We start from the raw sequence: 18128 nt of genomic DNA on the forward strand, positions 1-18128 counted from the left end.
ACACAGTGCGTGCTGGAGGGGCAACCCCACCCCAAATCATTATAAAACGTCCTGTAACACCAAGGAGTCCTTTCTTTCCTTCCACAAATCATATCACCAGTGCACTGCATTTTGCATCCTTCCCAGGTTCCCATGCTACAGTTAAAGCCTGGAGGAAGACATGAGGTAACTCCTCTTGTGAGTCTTTTCCAGGGCAGGAAGCAGAGATAACCAGGGAGGTTGCAGAATGGTGAAGAAATACTGACTGGAAAGATGCCCCCACTTTCACCAACTTTAGTTGAAATGATAAGCTCAAAACCCCACACCCACCCAAATCCAAAGGTGCCCTGGCAAAGGGACAGAAATGGAAACTTCTTTCACAGGAGGTGGGAGGGGGAAATGGAGGGGAGATTTTGGCATAGCACAACTTCAGACAAGGCCTGGGGAGATTACCAAGTGTTCACTATGAACCAAAGAATTTAAGAATTGCACTGTGCAAGACAAACATTCCTCTTGCCCACTCTTTGCTAATAAAGACTTTATACTATTTTGTGCCAGAAGATGGCAGTAGGCCTTCTCATATGTGAGGTAAGGCTCCCATATCTCCAGGAAACAAAGCAGTGAGTGTGTCACTTCAGGTTTTGTTGTCCGCATTAAGCAACTCACATGAAGGGTTGCAGTAGAAGAGGTCTGGAAGTGGAAGATTTCTCTTTTCCTTTCTGCTTTTATTTTTACAAGGTTCTCTAGATCTGGCTCAACTCCAGAGAACACCAATGGTTGCACAGGGAGTGTGGGCTGATCACACAGATGGCCTTCCGGCTTCTGTAGAGGTTGTCCATAATATTGTCCACAATAGCCTTGCCCACCACAAAGTCCCTATTGTGTAGACAGAGCTTCAGGAAGGGAGGACCATTGCACTCTAGGTTGGGTACCAGGTTCTGAAGGACCCAATTCTGGTCCTGCCTGCAGTAAGACACGAAGGCATCATATTCAAGCCTCTTGCCTTTCCCCATTTCACCACACAGTCTATGCCACCAGCCTCATAGTATGTAGATGAGGAAGAAGAGCTCTGAACCACAGGTGACATGAATCAATAGGAATGACATGAGGAAGAGGATCAGAGAGGAAGTAGCCATAAAGAGAAGAAGTCTATCTTCAGGATGCAATTGTGCTCAGCAAATTGCAAGAACTTCTGAGATTTCAATGCCATTGTCAGTTGCTGACACCTCAGTGGGTGTACAATAGATACAAAAAGGTCTTTCTTTCCTGATGCCCAGCTGACAAACCAGGCATTGGAACAGTAGCACCCAAAGTTGCCTGTGTTCAGGTAAAAGTACCTTAGTTGCCCCATTTGATCCTGAAAGCTAGCATCTAGAGTAAGGATTAATTCACTTTGCAACACAAGAAGCTGCAAACTCTTCATGTCCCGGAATAAAACAGGGGATACATATTCCAGGCCCGATTTCATCAAGTGCAATACCTCCAGGTGAGTGAGGTTCTGGAAGAGATACTGGGCATCAGCTTTAGGAATATCTTTAATTGCATCTGCAAGGTTAAAAACCACCAAGACCCTTAGGTTTGATAAATGGGAAAAGTTGAAGTGTCCCCTGTAAGAACCCTGTACAATAACACTATGGTGAAGTTTTTCTAGGAGAGGGAAATCATGGAAAAAAGGCCTAGAGGTATTACAGGAAAAAATGAATCCTGACAAATAAAGTTCCTTTACTTTGGGGAAAGAGGGTGATTTGCATGAGTCCACTTCAAGCTGATTACACTTGAGTGTTAATTTCTCCAAAGTGGAAAACATCTCCATGCTTTGTCTTCTAAATCTAACTCTGGATTTGGATAGAAGTTCAAGATTTTCAAGGCCAGGGATTGAAAAGCCCACATCCAGGTCACCATAATTTATAAAACCAAACTGTAGTTCTCTCAGCATATTGAGACCTTGAGAGAAGTATGTTGTCAGCACTTCAATTGGGTTATGCCTTAGGTTCAAGAAGGCCAACCTGGAGAGGGAAGAAAAGGAATGATTTGTCAAATGAATAATGTAGTCGTTTTCCAGATTGAGTACCTTAAGTTGATGAAGTCCATAAAATGCCATTGAATCTATCCTTTCAATATTGCTGGCATAGAGTGTAATAAATGTAGGGGTTGCTCGTGCGTAAGTTGGTGCCACTCCTGGCTAGGTTGCCTTGTTAAACCTTTTCTGTCTGGACAGCCCTTCACTTTGTGGCTGTTCAGTCACTAGCAGAATCCGTCAGTGGGCGTTTCTTAAATCTTTTCCAGCATAAAAGCTGTTTGACCCCAAGTCTCCTCCTACTCTCCCTGCGCGGAAGTCTTCTGCGCAGGGAGGGTGTGGGTAGCGGAGGACCCGTGCTCTCCTCGCTGGTCTCCGGCGAGGAGTCCTGGAGCCCCCTCGCCGATTCCCAAATCTGCCCCCCTTTATCCCTGGTGTTACGCTGATTTCCTTCCCCAGCTGGCGAGCTGCCTCTCCCCCTGCTGGGCCCTTCTCCAGCATCGCTTGAGAGCCTAGCCTCCGCCTCTGGCTCCGATGTCAGTTCCCTGACATAGAGTAAGAGCTCCTGTAAATATGGCAGGCAGGAAAAGGCATAGGCTTGAAGGTTGCTGACATTATTTCCTGAGAAATTCATAATCTGCAGCTTAGAGGTGAAATTCATTCTCTTATACACTGGTGGGCACAGGCCCCAGTGGAGGTTATTTAGAGAAAAATCTAAAAGCTGGAGCTGGGGCATTTTGTATAGAATCAAATAATCTACATATTCTAGTTGGTTCCGCACAAGTGCTAATTTCTCCAGAGAGCGACAGGCATCATACTTTACAGCATCAAAGGTTTTGAAAAATATCCGGGACAGTGACAGAGAACAGAGGGAGAAACGGGAAGCCAAATCACAGACTGGGAAGGTCTGGCTCTTGAACCTTGGGTTTGTGTTTTCCAGTGAAAGGGAGTCAAGTTTTTCTATTTCTAATGCTAATATTAGGATCTCACCCAGAGTCAGAGGGGGAAAGCTCCATCTTAGGTTCTGGAGAAAACATCTGTTTTGGCCTTCAGGACTCTTTCCCTCTTTCTGAGACCATGAGGTAGGGACAGCAGGAGCCAAGCTGCTAGGATGCTGCTTTTGGGACAAAAAGGAAGAAAAAGAATCTGGCATGAGTTGATTTACAGACCCTTGAGGTGATGACTTCAATGAGAGGAAGAAGTGGAGCAGCTCCAAAACGTGTTTCAAGCTGCATCTAGAAACAGAGAGCAGTTGGAGTTGATGAGACAGTGTTATATCTCCTCCTGTGGGACTGACATCACTTAGGACCAGAGTTTGAAGGGAGGGCATAGGGAAGAAGGTTTCACAAATGTCGATGAGTTTGGAACAAGACTGAAGATTTTGGAATACGATGAAAAGGTACTGCAATTTATTCAAGTCTATGAAAGCCCTGGGTGAGATAACAACATCCTTCTTTATCATGAGTCTCAGACAGTGGAGTTCTGGAAAAGCTTGGAAGGTTTGAGCTTCCAAGACTTTAATGTCCCCTGAGAGACAGAGTGCTTCAACCTCCTTGGGGACGGTGATGATGTCTTCTGGCAAGGAACATACATTCTGGCAGTTCACTATCAGCCTGGTGCTATTAGGTGGAGAGCAGCTGGGAAAGCGATGCACCACATAAGGCATCGGTGACCCTTCAATGGTATAGCATTTTAGGTTCATCAAAGCAAGAGAGAAAGGTTGTCCCAAGGAAAAAAGCATCAAGATGGCCAGCATTGTTCCTCTCTGTTGCATTGGCCTCCTTTCCACAGCTGAAGAGTTTGGATCACCTTAGAGGTGCCAAGTAACCTGGCAAAGAAAAACAAACAGTTTGAGTTCACTTTGTTCAGCATCATCATCACCACCATCATCATTAGTCATCTTTCTTCTATGAAAGCTTGTCTGCCATTAGATTCCATTGGGAATCTAATCAGCTTTCAAAGAAGCCCAGGAGGTCTCTGTTCTTTTGAACACAGTTTGAAATTTAATAGTTTAGCACTTGAGTGGGGGATGTTTCATTCTGGGCAACCTTCCAAGGACCAGTGATGGGTGGGGCAACTAATGTAAATTTTAACCTTTGTACAGTCGGCTAGTTTAACACACACACCTGCCAACAGCTCTATCCTTCATCCAGACAAGCAAGAGGCATTGCAGACCCACTCACAGCACCCCACACTGAATGTGAGTGAAGGCAACAATACATTTAAACAAATGGGACAAGACAATGTACACACTTGGGTGAAGTCGGCTTATATTTCCAGGGGTGGACCAGAATGAAGACTTCCACACTCTGGTCCACTGCCCAGGCTCTGCCCCCCAACCTACTCCTGATTGGGCAGTTCACATTTGTTGTTGGTGAGCTATACTGCCATTCATAGCAGCTGACCAGAGGAGGACCCAATGGCCAGCTGCTACAAAGAGGCTGCAACCACCACTCACCTTTGATTCAGGTAAGCGGCTATTATCAGAGCCCAAGAACAATCCTAGCCAGGCAAAAGCATTGTGAAGCAGAGCCAATGAAGGGTGTGGCCTGGAGAGAGTTTTAAGTACCAGATAGGGAGGAGTTTTAAGTACCAGATAGTTCCAAGGGCATCTAGATTTGAGTACCTTTGGGTGAGAGAACACAGGCATTTTTGTAATATTTACAATGTTTCAGTGTTTGGAGCACTTTCTTTTTTTATTTACCAATGTATGGAAAATGTATACAGTAATTGGAAGCCAAGAATCACAAGGCAGAAGATCCCTGAGGATCCCTTCAAGGCAGCCTTCCAGGTTGCACCCCGCCCCCCAGTCTTAACTGACTCCAAATACAAACTCTGTACACATAGTCTCCCTCTTTCAAAACTGCAAAATGAAAAAGAGAAACTATTTCTTCACAAACAAATGCCTTACATTTCCCCCATTCTCAGAGCTGGAGAGGTGTAATTTTCCCAAGTTCTAGTAATGCTCTTTAAAACACAAAAAATTGCTTCTATACTAAAGCCCCTCAGTGCTGCTGAGACATTGCTTTCCCATAATTACATGGGTGAAATTAAACGTTCTACACAGCTCAAGGTAATGTTACATTTTATTCATCAACACACACCCCTTTCCACACAATTAAAAAAACCTTCTATAATATTCACAATTAAGTCCTGGTTGGCAGATCCCCTTTCTGGTCCTAATTGCAAATGGGCTGACTGCAAGTCCTTTTCATTTTAACTCTTTCTCTTGATCACAGCCGTGAGATTGGTAAATGTCCTTTTAGTTGCATCTTCAATAGTCTTTCTTAAAGCTCATCAGCTTTTCTGTGGAAAGCCACTGCATACCACTGAACTGCAGCAAACATCAACCAAGCTTTCTTGGGATTGACATTTGCTTCAATCTAGAGGTAAACAGTGGGTTTTCCAGAGGAAAGCAGTGGGGCAAATGGAAAATCAGTCAGACCCATTCCCAGAAATATGGGATAAATGAGGAACTGCTTGGACCCACACTTTCTAGGCATGGGATAAGCAGAAGAGTGGACAAACCCTTAGTTGTCCCAGACCAGTTTCTGTTCCCCTATGAAGGGTGGAAGTTTCAACTGCTCATTTATTCTCTCTCTCTTTTTGTAATAGTGAAATTGTACTATTTTGTTACAAACAGAAAGAAACATATGCAAGGAAACCAGTAACCGATTCATTACAGATCAGGAGTAAGCAGAAATCAATGAAATGGGTGAGACCTGCACATGGGATATTTAGAATTAAAGGCACGGGAGTTCTAAAAATCCTCAACAGCAGTTGGTCCTGCAATTGTGTTTTCTTGCAGAACAACATTGTCACTAATTGCATTTGAAAAAGAATATTCCATACAGGAAAACACTAGACATCAACACTATGGCAGTGACACTGTTCAGATGTGCCATAAAAAATGCGTAAACAAAGGATGGTGGTTCCAGTAATGTAGAAGCAACTGTCAGTCCTCAAATATCTCCTTATCATTAGCTCCCATTGAGGAAAGCAATCAAGCAACCATCCTGGGGCACTGAACCATAATCTTCCTTTAGAAAGAGAAATGAGCAGCCAGAAGCAGCAAAAGTGCTTTTCCAGTGATCTCTCCTCCAAAGGAAACGGCTTGCTCATGAAACTTCCTGCTCCTTAGGAAAGTGGGTGTCTAAATAGGTCCAGAGTGACAGCCACAGTACATAACTTCTTTCAGGGTCACCCAGAAGTCCTCCTTTGGGACCTCAGAAAGGGCAAGGGAAGTTCTGGTATTGCCTCATACATCTTCCAGAATCCAATGACTTATTCCCAGTTCCGTCCCTAAGCCATACATACCACTGCAAAGAAGCTCTTCCTTTATATCGAGGCTTCCTTCAACACCACTCTTTCATCTCAGAGTGTTTTCCCACAGCTTGCTTACATGCAAAGCCCATGTCAACCCATCCCTAACCCTTTGCTCCCATCTGGCCGTACTGTCCAAGCCCAAGTTATAGAGCATTGTTCTTCACCAAGCTTTTCCACCCTTTCTATTCTATAACAGTTCCTAGCTGAATGCCCCATGAGATCTGTCCAAATGACAACCTGTGGTGTGCGGGGATTCCCATCCACAAGTGTGCAAGACCATTGTTCATAAGTCACTTACCTCTAAGCAGCAACATGCAAAGACGCTTCATGTAGTTGTGGTTTGCAAAGGGAAAACACATAAAAAGGCTTCTTCTAGATGAGGTAGGAAAGGCGCAATTCTAGTAAATTCTCACTTCTGCATAGAGTTCCAGTTTTTAAATTACTGCCTTAACTTGCATGTGAAAGTTGCATGCAGCTTTGTAGTAAGAGTGAAAGAGGAATTGTGTCCTGAAGTGGAGTAGTGAGTAGTGAGTAGTGAGATCTGCTATACCCTTTGTAACTAAGTTTATCCAGTAGAGATACTACTTGTATGAGACTTAGGGAGAGAAGTTAGCTTGAGGAGCAGGGAAAGAAATACTGGAAAAGAGAATGGCTAAACATGCAGTTCTAGCACCAGGATGGTGAAGCAAAGAGGTACTGCTAACTGGCTTTTTTCTCCCTTTTTCTCTAGGTTAGTTTTCAGTGGGCTTATAATTTCATAGCAATGTACTCTGTGCAACCTGGAGAACCCACACAGATAAAAGCTGACTTTTCCCCATTTGAATGGGTATTGTTAGAGGGTTCAAATGAACATCTTAGAGGTAAAGGACATCATGGTGTGATTTTCAGGAGAAGAGTGTGTCTTTGTCTCTGTGTGCATATGGTATGGTCTGTATGGTGACAATGCCATGGAACAATAGTTGCTCATCTCCTGCTGGGTCATATTTCAAAATGATACTAGGATGTGCACCAAGTGATTAGACCAGGGACAGGATTCAAGCCATGTCTCATACACACAGTGTCTGAGGTGCCTCAACCGCTTCAGTTTTTCACCCAAACCCACCAAATTATCACCACTTTGTCGATGAGTAACTGAAAAAGAAGGGGCAAAGCAACAGGTTCTCCAGTTTCCTATTTGAGTGTTCAGGCCCACATAATGTTAATTGCATGAGCCAAGATAGCTGGTCCACACATATTCATCCCACCTCCACATCACAGGTCATGAGTTTGGTAGGTTGCACCTACCAAATGCATAAACAGTACTGAATAGGGGCAGGGCTGTCTTTACCCAGGGGTGCAAGGGGTGCGGGGCACCTGGGTGCCGAATTCAGGGGGGCGCCAGGCACCTGCCGCTGAAGCCGCCTAAGCTCTTAACTATCTACCTGTTATGAAATAATAAAGAATTTTAATCAAGCTAGAAAAACAGAATGCATATATTCCTAGGCATTACCGAAATGTATACCTACTGTTTCACTAAAGGACGTTTGACTTTGTGTGTTCATTTACCAAAGATGCGCCACGCTTGTCATTCACAACAGCGCGCTTGTCAGACTCAATGATAGCGCTTGTCATTCTCAACAGTGCTGTGCACGCAAAATTAACTAAATTTGGGGGCGCTGGGCGGATCTGTGCACCCCGGTGGCACATATGCTAAAGACGGCCCTGAAGATGGGTCAGCCCAGGACACAATGTGGGAGTAGGCTGAGCACAGCCACACTCCCATGGTTCATACAATTGACATTTTGTGGGCCTTCACATACAAAGAGAGTTCCTGCAAACCAGGGATAGGGAAGCTGTGGCCCTCCAGATATTGTTGGAGTACAGATCCTATCCCTGACCATTGGCCATGCTAGCTGAGGCTAATGGGAGTTGAGCAATGCTCAACAGTGCCCTACACTGTCATTCTAATATATTCACTTGCTTTTAACTATTTAGGGTTACATTGCTTTTTCATACATGCAGGACCAAATTTGTGTATAAGATAGAAAGCATATATTTTATAAGGCTGTACCAGTGTTTTTCTACTACCTAATGAACTCTTTATAGCTGTGGTGGGTGGGTGTTTTAATGCTGGTCTTAGACTTTAAATATGGGCCATCAGGAAAGAAAGTCTTGACATTCATGCCACATGGGGTAAACACAGTGCTGCCATATGGACATCAACAAAGATGTCCTGAATTGTGTGAGGAAGTTGCCTTTCTGTGCATAGCTTTACATGAAGCTGTACAGGAGAACCTGTCCATTTATTCACCTATACAAATAACTCAGGGCAGAATTAAAGAAGAGTCGGACACGACTAAATGATTAAACAACAACAGTACAAGGTCAGTTATTCCCCAAACTTTAAAGAAAGAAAATTGGGGTGGAAAGACCAAGGTAAAGGTTGTTTTCATGGAGCCAAGTTGTAACAAGTACAATATATAAAACTGTGGTACATATTTAATGTTTCCATGTTACATAAGATGGGCACCTTAATCTCAAATTCCCATGCTTTTTGATACATGAGTGAATTTGTATGCACCTGATCTCTAATATTAATCCAAATGTATACATATTAATTCAAGACTCTTAAAAGGCTTCAGAATAAAGTGAAGTGAGTAGACCAACTGATAAGAGTGTGACAACACTCCACATATAAAATAGTTTCAAGCACTTACCTGCCCTAGCAAAGAGATTCTGGGAACTGTATTTCTTCTTTGAAGAGATGCAGAAGCTTTAGCAAAGCCTTCACTTAGCATTCATTCCAAAATTCAGTTCCAGAGTTCATTGTGGGAATTATCATGATAACTAAATAGGCTTTAAACAAGTGTCAAGATTTTTAATGTTGCTGACATTACATTAGAGATGTGTATAAAAAGTGTGCCTCTGTGAAAAGATTCCCTGCATTCCCCAATGCGAATTGCAGAATACCAGGTACCAGTGTCTGCATGTCAAACAGTAGGCAGTTTTGATCACCGCAAGTACCTCTTTAAAAAAAACCAAACAGTGATCACTAGATGGACAATGTATGATTCCCAAATATCTTTCAGAGAGATGGAAACCCTTTTCAGAGGAGCTGCTGGAATAAATTGGAAGCAAGAAGAGTGGCCAGCATCTTCCTGCTCTTCCTGTTTCTGAGCCCACCTTTCTGCAAGGCGATGCTCACCAGCAAATGTCAGATCACTGAGGGCTGGCTACGACCACACACATCTGAACCCCTATCCCTCTGTCTCTCTGCTTCAGATGCGGGTCTGGTTGCATTCTGTAGCAATGTCACCTCCTTGCAAGAAGATCTGGCTACTGTTCCTGAGCTGGTGAGTGCCCTTTGTCTCTCCGGGAGTGTTGTCATTTATGAACGAGCTTTCTCGTCTTTTCCAGAACTTAATCACCTGAGCATCAACTTGAAGGCACCTGTTATCTCACCCAGGGCTTTCCTGGGCCTGGACAAGCTACAATACTTATCAATCCACCACTCAGATACAGGCTGCAGCAACAGCTCCATCCCAACTCAAGCCTTCCACCAATTAGAGCAACTGCAGACTTTGAACATGAAGGGCATCTATCTCACAGGACAGTGAGGGATAAATCTTCCAAGTCACTTAAAATCGCTTTCCATTTCTGGATGCTGCTTAGACCAATTTTCAGAGCTGTTCAGCATTTTCCCATCTTTGCAGTCAGTGCCTCACGTGTCTGTAGATAACTGTGAAATAGGGAGGTTTCCCCACTCTTTGTATCTGAGGCAACATCCTAACTTCTCAAGCTCTAGGGTCCCATCTTCTCAATCACAGGAAAGAACGGGTCTTTATTCTCAGAACAAAAGCTCACTTCAGTCCCTGGTGCTGAGCCATTTCCCTCTGGCACTCAGTGAGCTTCTATCCTTAGAAATAAAAGAACTTGATGCACTTTCGTTGGAGAAGACACACCACATGCATGAGAACCAGACTTTTCAGGTCTGTGCTCTGGCCTCCCATTTCTCCCTCCGATCTCTGTCATTTTCACTGAATTACTACAAAAACTTCAGCAGTGAAGAGCTTCCTGGCTGCTACTCTGTGGAGAATTTGGTACTTGAGGATAATAAAATGGAGCAAGTAGATCCCTTGCTTCTGTATAAGCTCTTCTATCTCCAGCTGTTAGATCTTTCTGGAAATAATCTTTACTGGAACCTTTGCCCACTGGAGTATGAGAAGATGAACTTTAACTCCCAGCTGAGGATTCTTGATTTCTCTGGTAACAGATTTAAAAGTCCCCAATCTACTGTATTCTCCTGCCTGCCATACTTAGAGACACTCTCACTCAATGACTGTGGGTTTGAGAACATTCCAGTATCTGCCTTCTCTAGACTTGGCCAACTTAAGGTTTTAAATCTGAGAAACAATCGATTACGCAACCTTGCAAATGCCTCTTTCTATAAACTGTCCAGTCTGGTATCCTTAGACTTGTGTGGCAATCCCATCACACAGTTTGAAAGCGATTCATTCCAGGGTTTGGCTTTTTTGAGAGAACTCCAAATAGGCTTTCCATATTTTCAGGAAGGGGAAGAAACCCTGAGATTCTCAGCGAAAAATGTAGAAAGTCTTGTATTGCAAAATTTTTCATCAATTGCCTTATACAATCCGCCACAGTCTGACTTTGCTTCAGTGCAGAATATGACTCTAAGTGGCTGCTTTGAATTTTACAACTTGTCTCATAACACATTTTCCCCCAATGTGCGATCGATGCATTGGGAGCCAGCTTTGGAATGTGATTCTTCTAAGCCCCTCCATCTGCTTTTCCCTGTGCTGGAGCAGCTTGTTTACAAGTATAAGTTAGAAGCAAGATCTGCTGAATGGAATTTCAACATGTCTCATCTGTCCAAGCTGCAACTGCTTGAGGTGCACAACCTGCCAGAAGTACCTTACGGTTCCTCTGCGCCAGAGATGCAGTCCCTCTTCATGGATCTGCCCCAGGTGGAGGCCCTGAGAATGGTGAACAGCAACATCAGGTACATCTCAGCAAAGTTCTTCAGAAGAAAGTGCAAACTCAAGCAACTCGTGCTAGAGAAGGAGGCCTTCCTGGAACTTGACAGTGACATTCAGGATCAAATACTGGGACAAATGCCTCTCCGCTACTTGCATTTTTCCAGTGTCACCTTCAGGTGTGACTGCTCAAGTGCCTGGCTCATTGACTGGGCCATCAGAAGGAAAGAGATTTATGTATTTGGGCTGGAGCATGCAGACTGTCTGGATGCCCAAAGGAGAGAAAAGAAAGGCAACTATCTGTCTTTCATAGAGCAGAACTGTAGTCAGGATGTTGGCTTCCTCCTTTTTGTTTCAACCTCCTCAGTGCTGTTCCTCCTTATTTCACTCCCTATCCTGAAAGCCACTTGCGGCTCAGAGCTTCTTTTCCTGATCTACATCCTGAGAGCATGGTGGCATGGACTGTTGAATAACAGAAAAGGCCAGAGGTTTGAGTATGATGCTTTTGTGTCCTACAGCAGTCAGGACCAGGAGTGGGTGTTGCAGCACTTGGTGCCCAATCTGGAGCAGAAGGGACCCCCCTTCCTGAAGCTCTGTCTCCACAACCGGGACTTTGTGGTGGGCAAGGCCATTGTGCACAATATCATGGAGAGTCTGTACAGCAGCTACAAGACCATCTGTGTTATCAGCCACCATGCCCTCAACAGCTCCTGGTGTTCTCTGGAGATGACCCTGGCCACATACCGTCTTGTGGCTGAGCAAGAGGATACGTTGATCCTGTTGTTCATGGAGCACATCTCCAGATACCGTCTCTCAGCCTATCATCGTCTGGCAAAGCTGGTGAAGAGGAAGGCATATCTAGACTGGCCTCAGGAGCCAGCTGCCCAGGCTGCCTTTTGGGATAGGTTGAGGAAGATACTGAAGCAACACTGTGGTGGGGAGGAACCAAAGCTTTAAGCATTCTGTGTTGTCCAACTTGGCTATGCAGTGAGCATCCAACAAACTTCTGCCCAACGAGATTTATTTCTTATCTTGCAAAATAATTAGTTGTGAAAAGATGTAGGCAAGCTTAATGGAGTCTTAACCAGAGAAACCAAGAGAGTTCACATACAGACACAAACACTGCTAAATCTTGTTCCCACATAATGTTTTTGTTTACTCGGATGTGTCCTATTTCTATGTAAATGAAAGAATGTTATATCATGGATAGCATTATTGTCAAATATTTTCCTGCTTGTGTGTAATGTACACAAACTCTGAGGTCTAACCTACACAAACACTGCATTACACTTGAGTGTGCAGAAGCATCATAGAATTAAGCCTTCTTTCTTGGCAACAATTTTATTACAGAAATTTCATCAACTATACAGTACAATAAATATACATATAATATCCTGTATAATTCATTATTTTAACAAGCCAAACCGTTTTTTCCTGCATTCACCATATTTAAAAAATCCATATATTTACTCTCAGGTCTTGGTCTGCTGGAAACATAAAGCATTCTGGTTTCTTTGCTTTTAAAGTCCTTTGGTACAGCTGATGTATTGCTTTTTCTCTAAATAGTTGAAAGGGTAATTAAAATGGAGTTTCCAGCATATTAATATAGCACTATATCATGCAGCAACACCCTTCCTTTGTGGCCAAGATCCTCATATAATATTTACCCCCAAGAAAGTCCCATTCAGTTAAAAGTTTGTTACTTGCAGTTCAGCTTGTTCAATTGCTTCCTATTAATTGCACCTGGGAGATGAATGATCACCCCGTGAATAGTCTCTCAGAATTGCTCCACTGACAATTTCTGTTTCTGAGGAAAGATGTTTTGATTACTGATCTCTTTTCTTTTCTTTACTGGTGAAACAGCACTATTTGGAGAGTGGGAATAAATATAACAGAAGGAAACTAGTAATTAAAGCAATAACAGAAACTGACATTTGGGTAATTCTGAATGGTAAATTAAAGAGGCAATTAATAGGTTATTTAGCACCAATCCCCTAATCAGGGGGCAAAACAAGATCTGAAAAGAGGAACTGCTGAAACTTTAAGCCTTAAATTTATAGGGATATGTTTCATCTCCCTGTAGCCTTCAGTTTAGTCTGCCATAAGTAAAAAAGCCAAGCTGTTCACTGACACTGCTTTAAAGATCCTCTTGACAAAGAAGAACCTACAGCTGTTTTTGGACTATGTGAAGTTAAGGACAGCATTTCCATCCACACTACTCTAGTGCTGGAGCTCTAAATAGCAGCCATGGGAATCTTGTGGGAGATAGCAGCAAAACCTAACAAACACATATTCTTGCTGAGTTAGCATGAGAAGGGGCTATGTCCACAGAGCTGTATTGCTGATAGATACTCAGACCACCAAATTAAAATTGGCAGCGAGGGCTCTGTGCTATGTCACCCCCCCCCTCTCCTGGAGAGGAAGGAGCATGCAGTACTTCCTGTTCCTCTCTCTCCCTTTGACAGCCATGGATGCAGATATGCCTCTACTTACTCCAGCTTTAGGTGCATAACTGAAGATGTTTATACTACAAATGTATTTTGCTTGCATAGTTTTTACTGCTACCATTGCTTGAACCAATGCTAGACTATAAATAAACAAGCTATAGTTTTTAACTTACTTTCCAAGTTGTTGCCCAATCTTTATTGAGCAGGGTAAGAAAGGAGAGTCAACTTACTTCATAGCTGGACTTGCTAAAAATAAGGTTTTACAGTCTAATTCCTATTCTTTTAATTGTTCAGTTTGGGGTGGGATTTTAAAACTCTGTTCACCCCATACACATGGCCTAGAGGGATAAAGTGCAATTAATATATCCTCTCCTGCCCACTAAAACCTATCCTATACTTCTCTCTGATCTTAATGCTAGCCATCACAGTGCTAAGGCTGGATATGAGCCTTCTGCTTGCTCTTTAAGATTAAAACTCAGCATTTCCCCACCCTAGGACTGGACTGAGGGGTGGGCATGTTGCCTTTTACTCTTAAATATCAGCTAGAGGGGTAATCTCCAGTCTCAGCACTGTGGTGTTGAGCATCAGGGAGAAATGATTCCTATGACTGCTCTCCAGATATCCCCTCTAAAGGGATGCCAGAGGGATCTTTTATCTCTCCATAGGTGGATCTAAAGAGAAGGAAGAGGAATTTTATGCCTCAATCTGGAGATTTAAGTGCCCCATCTGCTCCTTAAAGAGCAGGCGAGATTTCCAAATCAGGTTGTGGACTTGAAGGCCTGGTGGTCCTGATCCGGCCTGTGAGTTAGCCATCCCTGTTTTAAAGGTACAGGAGCTGTGAGAAGCTGGAACAGAACTCTGCCTGTTCCTCATGGGCAGGCTGGTCCAGCGATCATATTTCATTTCTTTAAAATTGTCATAATTGTCTAAAAAAAATCATGGTGAGATGATACAGAAAATTCTGGACTGCAACACCTTAATAATGACATTGCCTAGATGCTCCACAAAAAGTAAGTGAACAAAGGAAGGCATCTCCAGCTAATCCAGCTAAAGAGAAAGCAACCGTTATCTTCTCTAGTGATGTTCCTGCTATTGAAATAAAGGTTGTTCTGCTGAAACCATTGCTACCCAACTACACACTCTCTCTCTGGCAGGGAGTAGATCACCCATTACTGACTAGCTAGTTCTATCCAACCTGGCCAACAGCAGAGATGGCATTATACTGAACAAACTACTGCTAAGTCTTATTTCCCTTACTTGGGTCTTTCAACTCATTTCAGCACGTTCATGGAAGAGGATTATCTAAAATCAGGGCTGGAGCCCAGGCTCAGTTAGCCATGAGGCTTCCTGTGGACTGGGATTGCTTCCAGGGCTATGACCATTCTGAATGGTGTGGGTTTTCTCACAGAGAATTAGCTCAGGCAGTATTTCCCCTGGACAATTCTCCTGAGATCTATTGCCCAGGTTAGTATTGCCCCCAATAGGGTCATTGAGGAAGGCACCTGAATCCATTGTATTCAGAGGTTCATCTTGAGGACTCTGTGTCCCTCCACAGCTGTCCACCCGCCAAGGCAGAGCTAAGTACTTGTGCACTTCAACAGCAGGACTGCGGCGGTTAGGGTCAATGGCCATTAGGCGGCGGAACAGACCCAAGAGATGGGTGGTAAAGCCTCTCCACAGGGCCGGAGCCTCCCCTGGCACCGTGCGGTTCTGCCAGATGCCAAATTCCTCAAACTGAGGGTCAGGGCTCATGGCCACATCCCAAGGGAAGCAACCTGTACAAATACAGAACAGTAGCACGCCAAAGGCCCAGACATCCAGGCTGGGGTCTAGAGCCAAAGTCTCGGTGCCTTCCAAAAGGCACAATTCAGGTGGGGAGTAGGGCAGAGTGCCAGACATAGCAGCCACTTGTGTGCCTTCCACTCGTGTGAGGCCGAAGTCTCCCAATTTCACCTGACAACACTCTTTGTCAAAAAGCATCACATTGTCCAGCTTTATGTCCCGGTGCACCAAGCCTTTGCCATGCATGAAATCCAACGCCTCGGCCAGTTGGGCTGCACACCGCTTCACCTGTACCTCAGGAAGGCCCTCCTGTTGAGAAAGAGAAAAGAGAGCAGGGGGTAAAGATGAGCAGTACCTCTTGAAAAGGATTACCCTCCAGCCTCCATCTTTCAGAGGAATGGGACCAGTTTGGAAGCACCGTCGTTGAGTCAAGTGCAAATGGACCTTTCATTGAAAGAAGCTAACTGTAGATGTAATTGCCTGGCTAGTGGTACCTATGATGTCACCTAGACACCTCCCCCCCCCCCCAATCCTTAGAACAGTTTTGCTATATTATCATCAGCTGCTTAACACTGGAGCACTGAAGGCAAAGGATAAACATAAAAATGGGGAAAGGTACTGTGGCACTTTAAAGAACAAAAAGGTGGCCAGTTGAACCAGCATTTAATTAATATGCTAGGCTGCAATGTTTCCCAAATTTGTGTCTCCCTAGCTAACAGGACCAGTGGTCAGGGATGGTGAAAACAGCTGGAGATCCAAGTTTTGACAACAATGTGCTAGGGTGTGTTTCAGCCATTCATATTAGAGCCAGGAGGAAGCTGGATTACAATTGCTTGCATGTTTAATCTTTCCCTATACACAAAATAAATCCTACTTTCCCACCTGTGCTGAGACTCTCCCATTTGTAGGCCCCACAAAGTTTCCATCCCACTTCGTACCCCTGAATTCAGGATGGCACAAAGGTCACCAGCTGGTGCCAGCTCCTGTGCAAAGCCATAATGTGTAGATGTCTCAAAAGCAATGCCAGTGGTTCGGAGAAGGGCGCGGTGTGAGGAGAGGCAGAGAGCAATACAGTATTCCCGCAGGAACTCGTGCCTCCCTGTCCGCTCCTTGGACATCAGCTTCAGAGCCATTGATGTTCCTGAAAACAACAACAAAATGTCAGCGGCTGGACATTAGAGGGCACCAAAAGTAGTGCCCATGTCACACATAAATCTTCTGTTTAGTACTTGATACCTGCACGCGCCAGGCATTGTACCTCGAAAACACAGTTCACACAGCGGCTAACCTGTAAGCCCTTAGAAGCTGATCATCCTTGGATTGGGAGAAGGAACACTCAGGTCAGAAGCTCTGGAGGGCAATTCAAACTCTGGCAACACACTTGTTTTCAGAAATTAACTGCTGCATACCATTGTCTCCCCAGCAGGGGGCACTGCAAAGCTAGTTTCAAATGGTGAGGAAGATCTTTCATCTGGGTAACAGAAAAAATAATCTGTCCCTAACCTGGGTTTGGGACTCGGATTGAATCTATTGTTCAGTGACATACTCTTCTACATTTATGTTCAAATGGTTACCTCCTTCCTTCTTATTCTTACAGCTGTGAGGCTGGCTAGCTTGCTACTTGGACTGCTGCAGGCACTTGGCATCGCCAACACAGCACCTGCTGGCTGGCAGCTGCCCACACTCCTGGGATGACACAGCTAATTAATTACAGGATTTAGTGAACTAGAAGAGGGCAGTGGGGCAGCTTGGGCTGAGCTGCAGCAGAGCCAGCTCCAGGCAGGTCTTAAGTCAAGTGTTAGCCCCAGGGCATGTTTGCAGTACTAGAGGGTAGGTTCTCTTCAAGACTAGGGTCAATCTCAAGACAAGACCACACTCTAATCTGGTTAACATCCCATTTCCCGCAGCAACTTTTACTTATCGTGTTCCTGCTTTCCTCCATAGCAGCCCATGGAATTCTGTCCTACTCCTTCCCAACAAACCTTTAGCTTTCTAAAAGGACAAATTTTCCTGTGATACTACACCCCTCCCCTAATTCTCACTGGGAGTGAGGGGCAAAGAGAAGGACAGTTCTTTTGCATTGTCTGTGGCCCTTAATGGCTCAGTACTTCTTTCCACATTGTTCAGCCAATATGGTTTGCATAAACTAACCCATGTATTCCTTGTCTGGCACAGTTCTGCAGCTTGCATTTTCCCTTTGTATCCCAAATATTATCCAAATATTACGGTTTATTAGCTTCTAATATTCACTAACAGACTTTGGTACTCTGGTCCCCAGCTGTAACAGCACATTGCCTCCTGTGGGCTGGCATGGCCCTTGTGAACATCAGAAGAACCTGCTGTATTTGTCCAAAGGTCCATCGAGTTCAGCACTCTGTTCTCACAGATGCAACCAGATGCTCATAGGAAGCCCATTCAATAACATTATTCCCACTTGTGATTCGCAGCAACTGATATTTAGAGGCATACTGACTCAGACAGTGGAGGCAGAAAATGGCTAGAAAACTAGATAAACTTCTTCTCCAAGAATTTTTCTAATCCTCTTTTAAAGCCATTGAAATTGGTGGCCATCTTGACATTCTGTGGGAGTGAATTCTACAAGTT

General features: G+C 44.1%; 3 protein-coding genes across 9 annotated transcripts in view; 1 reads left to right on the plus strand and 2 right to left on the minus strand.

Annotated features, from left to right (window-relative positions):
* Positions 1-736: 736 nt before the first annotated feature.
* Positions 737-3070, minus strand: LOC308461531 (toll-like receptor 11). Its single transcript, XM_080978528.1, has 2 exons — positions 2987-3070; positions 737-1985 (listed from the first exon to the last, which is right to left on the minus strand). The coding sequence occupies exons 1-2, from the start codon at positions 3031-3033 to the stop codon at positions 1097-1099; spliced, it is 936 nt and encodes a 311-aa protein (XP_080834654.1). The 5' UTR covers positions 3034-3070; the 3' UTR covers positions 737-1096.
* Positions 3071-6899: 3829 nt separating this feature from the next.
* On the plus strand, positions 6900-12314 carry LOC308461458 (toll-like receptor 11). Of its 2 annotated transcripts, none has more exons than XM_080978417.1 (2): positions 6900-7052; positions 9391-12314. In XM_080978417.1, exon 2 carries the CDS (start codon positions 10267-10269, stop codon positions 12250-12252), a length of 1986 nt encoding a protein of 661 aa, XP_080834543.1. In that variant the 5' UTR covers positions 6900-7052; positions 9391-10266; the 3' UTR covers positions 12253-12314. The 2 variants fall into 2 exon arrangements, with proteins under 2 accessions (XP_080834543.1, XP_080834542.1); XM_080978416.1 differs by having other exon boundaries at positions 6921-7015.
* Positions 12315-12617: 303 nt separating this feature from the next.
* The window catches only part of LOC308461468 (putative serine/threonine-protein kinase SBK3), a 30859-nt gene continuing 25348 nt past the window's right edge, over positions 12618-18128 (minus strand). For all 6 annotated transcript variants that reach the window (XM_080978434.1, XM_080978435.1, XM_080978436.1 and 3 more), the window contains 2 exons: positions 16463-16665; positions 12618-15833 (listed from right to left, as the gene is read on the minus strand). In XM_080978434.1, coding sequence (XP_080834560.1) covers positions 15051-15833; positions 16463-16665 — 986 coding nt within the window. In that variant the 3' untranslated portion in view covers positions 12618-15050. The remainder of the gene's footprint in view (positions 15834-16462; positions 16666-18128) is intronic.

The sequence above is a fragment of the Podarcis pityusensis genome, assembly GCF_964106645.2.
Source record: "Podarcis pityusensis genome assembly, chromosome: 13".
NCBI classification, from domain to species: domain Eukaryota; kingdom Metazoa; phylum Chordata; class Lepidosauria; order Squamata; family Lacertidae; genus Podarcis; species Podarcis pityusensis.